We start from the raw sequence: 11,582 nt of genomic DNA on the forward strand, positions 1-11,582 counted from the left end.
TGTCAATCAACATGTTGAAAGTCAGTGCTGCAAAAGCTAGAAGAAATCGCTGCGTTCCAAAATGTGCGTCAAGAGACACGGATTACTTCCATCACAATACAGGGAGTCCCAAAAGTCATGGTGGGGTTTATGCTGTCAGAATGAAACAGAACAGACACATGAACAAGAGGTTAGATGGAAGACAATGTTTCTCAAGCTTTCCATGATGACAGGGGCGTAGCTAAAGGCTCACAGGCCTGAGTGTAAAAGTTTACCTTGGGGCCCCCCAACCTCTCTTAACCACTTAAAGGGGTTGTCCCGCGGCAGCAAGTGGGTCTATACACTTCTGTATGGCCATATTAATGCACTTTGTAATGTACATTGTGCATTAATTATGAGCCATACAGAAGTTATAAGAAGTTTTTCACTTACCTGCTCCGTTGCTAGCGTCCTCGTTTCCATGGAGCCGACTAATTTTCAGCGTCTAATGGCCAAATTAGCCGCGCTTGCGCAGTCCGGGTCTTCTTCTTTTCTCAATGGGGCTCCGTGTAGCTCCGCCCCGTCACGTGCCGATTCCAGCCAATCAGGAGGTGCGGTCCACCGAGGGAGAAGAATCCGGCGGCCATCTTCAACCGGTAAGTAAGAAGTCACCGGAGCGCGGGGATTCAGGTAAGCGCTGTGCGGTTTTTTTTTTAAGTCCCTGCATCGGGGTTGTCTCGCGCCGAATGGGGGGGGGGGGTTGAAAAAAAAAAACAACCCGTTTCGGCGCGGGACAACCCCTTTAATGCAGAGGCGTAACTTGAAGCTCCTGGGCCCCAATGCAAAACCTGTAACAGAGTCCCAACTATAATGCTTTATTCCTTTCAGGGCCAAGAAATAACCCAGTCCGTACAAGGCAGAAAGGACTAGAAAATGTCAAATTCAGAATGACAGCAAACTTCTGATATTTTTTCACATGATGACTAGGGTACAATAGTTGTTCGGAGCTCGGTTATGGTGGATTCACAAATGGTGTCAAAATCTGCCATAAACAAATTTGCCTAAAATTGACCTGCCTTACATGCGGATTTTGGTGCAGAACGGCTGCAGATTATATCCTTGGCAAAGATCAGACTCTTCAGCATTTCTGCACAATTTCTGTGTAATATCTGCCCTAGTCCGTAGAACAGCTGAAAACTGTAAACTAAAAGCATTCACGGAGTTCCTTGCCCTCCCGGAAGGCCTAATGTTCAGGGCACAAACAGGGCATGGAAAGGAGAAAATCTCAAAACAACCCAATAGCTCACTTTTCATGGCATGTACAGAAGGACCACCAGCTAATAAACCAGTACATTTTCTGCTGACCATGCTTCACTTGGAGTTTCCAGCCTTCGTGCCACATCAGTCCATGGGTTTTGTGTGGCATCGTTTGTTCACATGAAGGTCGCTATGCCAGACACAGCACATTGCATATTAGTTCTTTGAAGCCCCATTTAGAACGGTTCTTACAATTCACGATTTACACTAAATGGGTTACTGAATTGAATCTATGAACCTTGTCTTCATGTTGCATCAGGTTGTCAGAGATTACATAGCGGTGCAACAAGCAGCACATCGCCTCAACACACAGAACAATAAAACTGACAGAAAGACAAATTCTGGGCTAGAAAAAAGGAGAGAAAACCTTTTCCAACACACAATATTTAAACTCTAAACGCATCTAAAGTCCAACAATAATGTAATCTGGCTGCACAAACCTCCGCACTGGTTACGTTCACTTTCCATGTGGCAGCAGAGGTAATTTGTTGTGCTATGTCTATAGAAACTCAAGAGTATTTGATTCCGCACCCAAAACAATGACCTACTGCGGGGGACCACACACAGAGGTGTTATTACAACATCAGATACGCAGCCAAAGCACATAAAAATGAAGTAGCCGTAGATGTGGCCAAGTGGGAATACTGGAAGCACGTGGAGGCAACATGAAAGCAAGACCCAAGCTCCAAACTCCAATGGTAGTAATAAAGACAAAGGCAATGTTTTATTACCACTTCGCCATAAAACGAGGGTGAAACGGGTGTGCGGCTGAGTGTGCATGCCTATGGGGAGGCTGGGGGATGTAGCTGTCAGATGAACACATGTGTGTTATGTGTATGGCCCATATGTCAATCAGCTCTGGTTATACTGAGCCGAGAATTCGACCAGTCTAAAAGGACCATTACTTGCAGAGGTCTAAAAAAATACTACGCCCCCTGTTGTTTTCTGTAGGGACCTCATGCAGTATCAAGGCAACATTAGAAGGAGTGTCAGATAGTTCCACTTAGTCTCAGCTGAGTTAGTAGGGTTTCAGGTGCATTAAGGTTGCTGTCAGCGGAACAATCATTCAACCAACAACTACACCTCCTAACCTCCGTATACACATGTATATCAATGGAGAGAGGGGAATAAGCCGCTGCTAGACACCTCTGGCCGGGGCTTAATGTATCGGCAATAAGAACAAAGAACTAGGCAACTTGAAATCAATCATACAGAGTCCTTCTTTCCCCGGTAGCTGCCATCCATCCCCATGCACATTAACGGGGTTGTAGCTGAATTACAAGTTATCCTCTATCCATGAGATAGTGAGACCCCCCCACAATCAGCAAGGTATCCCCTGAGGAAGAAATTGCAGAGGAGCGTTAGTCTTGCAAGCGCTTCATCCATTTTCAATGTGACTGTCATAGATAGCCGAGCGGCAAGCACTTAGGTATTTCCATCAGCCCCATTGAAATGAATGGAGTATTAAGTGTGCATGTTCAGCTGGCACTCCATTCATTCTGATGTCACTGCAAGGGGAGAAGCGATCCCACAGTGGCAGGCAGAGGGGGATACAGGCTCACCATTCTTGAGATGGGAAAGGGTCTCAGTGGTGAGACCCCCAATAATCAGCAAGCTATTTCTATCCTGTGGATAGGGGCTAACTTGCAATTCTGGTACAACCTCTTTAAAAAGGGCGGTCAACCCCATTAAAATCGCTGGGTTTAGCCAAACTCCATCTAATTTGTAGGAGTACCTTTACCCTTTACAGTTCAGTGTAAGAACCGGTGGAGGACAAAGCTGATGGACATAAGTGCAGCAACAAAGACGTCCCAGAGGCAAAGTGGTCCAACGCCACCACCTTAAATAAAAATTAACAGGACTTCCTAAGGACTCAAATGTCGGTGACCTACAAACCACCACAGACAAGAGCCCCATAATGAGCACTTCATGCTCAACAAACCAGCTGCTTCATAACAAGGGCCCTTTTTTGCGCAGGGCCAGTATGCGGTCTATGTCCAATAGTAAATGGACCAATACCAACTGAGAAAGTTAATATTTGGTGGATATCATCCTTTTTTCCTACTACATCACCTGCACAATAAGTTATTACATAGCACAAAAGAAAAGAGAAAACGTCCCCTGGACAGGTGTTTTGCTGGGAAGTATGACTTCTTTACATAGAGCATGATTGCAAACCAGTCTATCTAACGTTCTAGACTTGTAGAGGATGATAATCCCAAACTGGATCAAAACTGACAATTTACTGACATGTTCTCAGAATGGAGAAAGCAATACTAAGCAGGATACATTAGATCTGTTTTGCTCTCAGTAAGCCGCCCGTGGAAATGCATTCCAGACACAAGCTCCATGCTGTTCTATTGAGCTGTGTTTTGGGACATCACCCATGGACAGAGTGAGCAAGGAAGGGCAGATTATAGAACAATCTGCCAAGCGGCAGCTCTGGGGCCCGGAGCCAGAATTGTGCTATGAATTTCCTGCACATATTAGTGAACAGATGGGGTGTCCGGTAAGGACAAGATGAAGGAGCCAATTTTCTGTTAGACAACGACGCTGCCGTATAAAACCTACAAGAGCTGGAAGCAAAGCGGCGCTGCAGGTTCTGCAAGCGGAGATGAGGGACTTTTGCGGTGAATTTTAGTGCAGGCATTAGTAGCCTGACAATGAAATATGGGGCCATATAGGAAGGAGAAAAGGCAATAATAGTAATTTACAAGGAAAGATGTAAAAATTAACTGCTAGCGATGTATGTGGCAGGCAGCCTGGAGCTAGAGGACTCCAAGTCATGAAGGCAGATAGGGGCTAGGAAATCAAGAATATATTACTCCTTTTATAAAAGTAGACTTTAAGGATGAGTGAATAGATGCTTTATGTATAATGAACTTATTCCGATACAGTAAGATAATGATTGTTATTTTGGCAGATGACCTATAACCTTCATCATCTCCTTACTTGGAAACGTGCCAACAATGAAGCATACGGCTACATAGCTATTATTCTAGAGGACAACTTTGTTAAGTGGTTGTTTAATACATAAATTCTCCTTTGGGGTCTCTAAAATATGGATACAATTATTAGAAAAGACATTTAGTAGTGGAATAAATGTAAACAATCTAAATGTAAGCAGGAAAAATGTCCTCCTCAAGAATCGAAAAAGCCTTTAGGAATAATGAGAATATACAGCATGAGGGTTTTATTACCCATCATGTATATAACACTACTAAATGTATTATTCGTATTAGCCCCCTTACAAACTAATGTCCTATATCAGACAAATTGGACTTAGTTAATTAGTAGGTATTTTATATTGGGGGTGGGGGGATTTATCGAATAACTCGGCACCAGTTTTCTGTTAATATGGCGTGTGGAAAACTAACACTGAAGTTTGCAACTTTTCTTTAGATTTTCCGATGCTCGTTACTTTTCAAGAAAATGGGCAGACTTACTAGATGGAGGGGGGGGGGGGTGAAGGGCAACACATTTACTAGATTAAACTGTCAGATTATAGTGCCAATCTACATCTGTTCATAGCTGGTGTAGATTTGAATGTATGGCACACATAGAAGCAAGGATGCACCAAATTTATTAGGAAGTGTGTTACTCCAATGTACTTGGGTTTAAGGCTGGTATATGAAAAGTGGTTGACACTTCACCCAAGGGAAGATCAATGGGAAATCAAAGAAAAGACGACAGAATGTAGTAGAGACAGAAATTCTGATATGTTTCTCATGTCATTTGGTTCTGAAGGTGGTCATGGTGGAAAGGGACTCCATTCCCAATTCCACCATGAGGCTCTATGGTTACTTGTTGAGGGGCTTTTACATGGCCCAATGATTGGGCAAAAACGTTCACCCAAACATCAGGGGGCATAAATATGCCCACAACCAGCCGACGAACGAGCAAACACTCATTCATCGGCTATGTGTGTATTTTGTGCTACCATAAAATTGTTCCCTGGTGAGCTGAACATCCCCATGTAAACAGGCAGATGTCAGGTGAGTGACATGGGGACAATCACACATATTCTTGTTTGTCCCCATACTAACATTCCTCTGTCATGTGAGTAGCAGTAAACGAGTGCCGATAAACAAGTTTTGTCGATTGCCACTGGTTACAATGGACCACGTCTTGCAAATGGACCTTTAAACTTAACATACCCACCGTGTATGACTAGAGAGCTCACAGATTTCTGAAGATACATACCACCGCATTCAAACACGCTTCTTCTAACCATAGCCTTAAAACTGGATTTGCCTACGATCTGGCATCCAAACTTACTCAGATATGGCAGATTTCTTACTCCTATTGTATTAGTAGTACTGTATGTAACCCAGCAATAAGAACACGTCTTCTATAGTTTTCTCTCGGCTGCCAACCTGGTTGTAATCAGACATGCGGGTCACTTACTATACTAGTCGAGTTTAGCAAAGCCATTACAGCAGCACAACATAACTAGAGACTCTCCAATAACTTGGTGGTATAAAGCCAAAACTAGGATGGATGTAAATTAATATGGATCCTTATATCTGGGATTATCCTCTTAAAGAATGCCTCAATGCTGAGGAATATCCTGCAGCAAAATACAGGAATATGCTGCCTCAACATAAAATAGCGTAGCCACCGGACACTTCAGAACTCACCGCTGATCACTGACTAAACCATCTTCATGACAAAGAGACTTGCCAGGAGATTACATTCCTTGCAACTGCCACCAAAACATGAGCTCACATCCCCGCACACAGACTGTTAGTTTGAGGGATTTGTGTTACACGGCTGAACTACTAACAAGAATAACGTCACAACCTCTAATTGGGAACAAAGTGATTTCATTTATACAACAACAAATAGTTTTCAGTACCGCTTACAGTTCTTAGATTCGGTATTTTTTCTTGTATTTTTTATTTTGTCCTCAACCTCTTTTATTCGAAGTAAACAGGATGTGAGAATTCCCAAGCGGTCTTGACCTTGTCAGAAGGAAGGCCCAAGAACTTTAAGCCATGCTGCTTGTTAATGGCCTCATAGATCATGAACTAAAGATGTATTACAGGATGGGGACTCATTTTCCCAAAGGAAAGGGGGTGGGGGGTTATATAAAAAAATAATAGACGCAATACTCACCCAGTAAATGCAGCAATGATTTCACATCTACAACACATGACTGCTACAGCCAATGAGGCAAATGTTGGCCAACCCTAGAAACCCACCTAAATCCGAGAAGTTTAGCAACAACAGGCATTCTAAAGCCATAGTCAATTAATAATTTCAGTCTTCGTGACCTTCGACATTAAGGAGGTTGGACGCTTCCACTCCTGTCCAAAGTCTCTGAAAGAGACCAACCAATTTTGTTCCATTTAACTAGCTGAATATATCACATATTGAGGGACTTTAGTGCCAACAACAAATATCTACGGAGCTCTCCTGACTTCCATATGCCTCTGATTTCACACAGTGGTTTTCCCCTCGTTATCCGACAAATACATTTTTCCATTGATTGTCTTATTACAGAGATATTTTCCACAAGAAGCATTGCTTTTATAGGAAACTATCTGTAACCGGCACCAAATGTTGGCACATGGAGTGTCCACAGGTCTGTAGTACGGGCCATTAGCACTTCAGGTTCCTCTGTGCACACGGCTATACGCATGAAGGGGGACCATACATGGTAGATGTACTGGTTGAATGTGATGATTTTGGCAGGACTGACCAACCATCTATAGAGTGTCCCAACTCTCAACAGCAGATCTGGGGGGGGGGGGGGGGGGGGGAGAAAGGGTCGGGCATGCTGGATTTCAATATGTCCGATCCCTTTGTCCTGATGAGAAATAAGCATTCAGCCAACAGCTATTTATTGTGTATGGCCACATCGACATTTGTAAGGTGCTCAGAAGATGCAGAAAAGTTGTTTTATGAAAAATGTGGCCTGACTTGTACATATCTCCATTAATCTATGAAGGTTTCTTGGTGTTAAAGAGAATAATTAGTGATAATTAGGAATGTTGTCTGTTATGGTGGATTGTGTTTTCTAATTAACTTTCGATGTTTCCTAAAGTGTAAGGTTCCACGTGTAAAATATACAATTACCCATTTCCAGCATACATATTGACCTTATATATAGCCTAGAAATGCTTACAAATATTTAATGAGCCTAAACCATACAGTATACATTTTTCTTGCTATTTCAAGAAGTCAATATTATAAAAAATATATAGGGCTATGTTCACAACTGCGTTCAGAGCGTCCGCTCAAAGGCTTTGTTGCAAATCTGGCATGAAGGATTTTTTCATCTGGTAAAATGACAGACAGCTGAAGGAAAATCGAACAGACCAGACCCCATTATAGTAAATGGGGTCCATTTGGCACCACTCAGTTCTGTCATAACATGAATCCATCCAGCCAGGGAATTCCTCTTTCCTGCTGTGATAGGGTTCCCTAACGCAGGTGTGAACATAGCCTAATTGGTTAACGTAGCTTGATTACTTTTTTACCTGTGAAGAAACCAAGAAGAAAGGGGATCTTAGTAGGGGAAAAGAAATGGGGTGACTTAGTCTAGATTTAAAAAAATGTCATCTGTTTTACCCTCTGCGCCTCAAGCTCTTGATGCAGTGCGAACTTTAAGCATCACTGAGATAATTCAAAGAGACATAAAAAAAATCCCCCAAGTTCTGTATGATATTTATATTGCCTTGGTGGCAGCAAGCCGCGGACTCGGATCATTGAAGATATAGGTATTGCTAAACTTGTAGGATAACCTGATAGTCTTTTCACTCCGTTCCAGGCAGGTATTAGACTGGACAAAACCCACTTCATCTTACAATTCATTCCAGTGTAAACAATTTAAGGACAGCAACATTTCCCGAACACTGTAAAAACAGTTCTCGCCGATTATCAGCCATGTATCTGATTTTCCATCATACTGGAGGGTCTGGATCAAAATGAATTCTGTCTTGAAGACATAAATTTAACCAGGAAGTCTGGTCTGTGGAAAGAACATTAACTGTGGTCTGAAGTGTTCTCAGTGCTGCGTCCCATATCTGCACCTTGGTTCATTCTGTCTCGTTTGTCCTGGCACTCAATATCAATTTCCAGAAAATTACTTTGCCAGATAGGAAAGAAGAAAAAAAAACTGTCATTGCACATTATATCCCTTAAAGGAACAGTTCGAGTAAAATGGATACATTGTGTTATGTCTGGGCTTCAAGGGGTGGAGCATAACAGGACGAAAAACCGCTAAAGGGAAAATCCATGTGCAACGCTCTGCCCCTCAGGCCCCTCACTAAACATATTACGTAATTAAAGTGACTATCCATTAAAATATACTTACCTAAATTCAATCTGGGTCTAATGTTACTGTTATCTCTGCTTTGGACCTGGTTTCAACCGCAGATCACGTGATACAGATCATCTTGCCCCTTCAGTGTGTTAGTGACATGCTTGCAGGGGGGCTGACTGTCAGGCTGATTTTCAAAAGCTAAGCATTCCCTTTCTCTTTCTCTGTCTCAGTATCAACTGTGAAAGGGGTTAGCTTAGTACATAACCGACTCAGGGGGAGGAAAATCTATATCACATGGCCTGATATCAGAGTCGGGCCATAAGTAGAGTCGCTGATACCGCTGAAGTTAGACTGGATTTGAATAAGTATATTTCCCCAAATAACCCATTTAAAGTGAAGTTAATTTTTGGTGTTTTTTTTTTCATTTTGGTCACTATATTTTTTTAAAAAGTCCTAAAATCTTGCAATTTTTTTTTACACTGAACACAAAGCCTAATACTAAGCTGATTCGTCCTGTTCTGTAGAGAAACCTTTGCAGCAGTCATCCCACTAACATCACAGGCAGAATTATACTGAGAGGAATAAATAAACACAGGATTCACCATTCAAAACTGGTGATCAGCTATGAACATCTACTGCCCCTCCCTGTAAAATCGCGCCTGCACAGGTCACCGAACATGCCTAAAATAGACTCCCATACAAGTCAATGGGTCCCCTCCCATCCATTGTGTGAATGGCCCATGAAGCTGCTGTAAGGCATCATTCTAAAAGCTCTAAATGCTGTTGAATGTAGCTCAAGTAAGATGGCAGCCCCCATGGTCATAAATAGACAACAGAATAAAGAATTTTACAATCAGGAAATATTATTAGTAAAATGGAAAATGTTTCTCTATCTAGTTTTAATTAATACCAAAACCTTTGGTGATCTAGTTCCTTTAAGAATTTTGTCTCATAGTATCCAAATGTTCCTCTAAACTGGGAGCTAAATCCTTGAACATTCCAGCACATTTACTCTGTTTTCACCTACACTTCGTTGTAAAATGCACCAGAATTTAGTGCATATTAGTATCATAGCAAGAAGGAACTGCAGCAAAAAGAAGAATGCATTACGCTTCCCTCAACAAAGGACTGTGGGTTAGTGGGAAAGGAGCATCGCTGAAATGCAGCATCATGTGCCAAAATTTGTGCACTAATGAAAGGTATGAAGTTAGATAAAAGTGTATGCAGATCTTGCCAAATTCACCCCCCAGTATGAACCATTATGATACATTTTGAGCATTCTTACACTGTAGGATTAGTAAATCTGCCACACTGGTTTTTTGTCTCCCCTCTTCTCCTTGAAGGGCCCGTCTTAAGCATCTGCCTACCTCCAATTTTGTCAAATGATAAAAGAATGAAGGAAATAGTAACCGTCTAAAACCAATACCACATGCAACTTTGTGTGTTTTTTTTAATAAAAGCAGACCTTACATTTTTTTTTTTTTAGATGTAGTTGCCCCCTCAATAACAAAAACAAGGCGGCCGGACCTTTGATAACAATCTTAACATAAACTGGATTTTCCACCGGCTTTGTTCTACAAACAGGATCCAACCCTATGCAAACACATGCAACACGAGGTTATCACAATATACTCAAAAGCCAATACAACTAAGCAGATAACTTTTTTTTGGCAAGTGAATGAATCCACAATTCTTTGGTTACTTGTCATGGAACAGACAACTGTGGTTAATTATTACAGCTATTAAAGATGTTCTCTGTTTATTCTAGGCCCATGGAAAGACTGCCTGCAAGCACTGGAAGATGGGCATGACACAAGTGGCATATATTTGGTGAAGCCAGAAAACACCAACCGATTGATGCAAGTATGGTGTGATCAAAGACATGACCCTGGTGGTTGGACCGTCATCCAGAAAAGGGTGGATGGGTCTGTCAACTTCTTCAGAAACTGGGAGACGTACAAGGTGAGAATTGCTTTTTGTTTTTCGATTTTAGGGCTTTGACTATTGAGATGTTCCCCCTTTTTAGTGGGGTAGCATCGTAATGCTATACTAGTAGTACATACATTGCTTGTCTAGCACTAAAGATTGCTTGTCTACTATAAGAAAAATAAGGAGAGATACATAAAAGAGAATATACTGAAGTCGGGACGGGAGATTCTGACTCTTTTTGTTTCCCCTCACAGCAAGGATTTGGTAACATTGATGGAGAATACTGGCTGGGACTTGAGAATATCTACTGGCTAACAAATCAAGCCAATTACAAGCTACTAATCACCATGGAGGACTGGAATAGCCGCAAGGTCTTCGCAGAGTATGCTAGCTTCCGTCTGGAACCAGAAAGTGAATTTTACAAGCTTAGGGTGGGGCGGTATAATGGCAATGCTGGGGACTCTTTTACATGGCACAATGGCAAACAGTTCACTACCTTGGATAGAGACCATGATGTATATACAGGTAAAGATATCGTTTTTGTGCTGGTTGACCACATAATGCCCCAAACTACTTAAGTATCCCTTCTGTAAACAGGGGTTTCCTAGCATAGAACACTTCAATTGCCCAGATAGGTGATAAATGTTGCAGGTGGGAAACCGAACTGTTAATACCCTTTTACACGGGTCGACAGTATTTTAAACAACAGCTTGAGCCCCGACGTCACCGCTAAGGTCGTCAGCGCTCGTACAGAGCATTCAAACTGCATTCTCCCCCTTGCCCAAAGAAATTCCAGGCTGTGTCGTATGTATGCTGCAGCCCGGCGGTGTGAACAGGCGAGAAAACTGGAGATTTAGCCATGATTTGGTCGTGGCTTTCTTCCGTTCATGCGATTTCGGCCACAATGCGAGCAGCTGAAAATCGCAATGCTCGTGTGAAAAAAGCCTAAAAGTGTAGGTAAACTTTTAGAAAAGTTTTGACATGTCATATGTTTTGATGAGCTGGGGTCTGGCTGCTGAGACCCCCACCAACTGCTAACACAAAGAAGCAAAAAGACTCAACTGAGTGCTGTACCTTTTCAGTGAGCAGAGTGCAGCCTCTACTAAAC

At 42.2% G+C, this 11,582-nt stretch overlaps 2 protein-coding genes across 6 annotated transcripts in view; one reads left to right on the forward strand and one right to left on the reverse strand.

Moving 5' to 3' along the window:
* The window catches only part of RALGPS1 (Ral GEF with PH domain and SH3 binding motif 1), a 429,351-nt gene that overhangs the window by 192,410 nt on the left and 225,359 nt on the right, over window positions 1-11,582 (reverse strand). The gene's annotated exons all lie outside the window — the stretch shown is intronic.
* The window catches only part of ANGPTL2 (angiopoietin like 2), a 35,035-nt gene that overhangs the window by 20,922 nt on the left and 2,531 nt on the right, over window positions 1-11,582 (forward strand). Inside the window, exons 3-4 of the mRNA XM_066580398.1 lie at window positions 10,314-10,507; window positions 10,729-10,999. Of these exons, the coding sequence (XP_066436495.1) occupies window positions 10,314-10,507; window positions 10,729-10,999 (465 nt within the window). The remainder of the gene's footprint in view (window positions 1-10,313; window positions 10,508-10,728; window positions 11,000-11,582) is intronic.

The sequence above is a fragment of the Eleutherodactylus coqui genome, chromosome 10 (assembly GCF_035609145.1).
Source record: "Eleutherodactylus coqui strain aEleCoq1 chromosome 10, aEleCoq1.hap1, whole genome shotgun sequence".
NCBI classification, from domain to species: domain Eukaryota; kingdom Metazoa; phylum Chordata; class Amphibia; order Anura; family Eleutherodactylidae; genus Eleutherodactylus; species Eleutherodactylus coqui.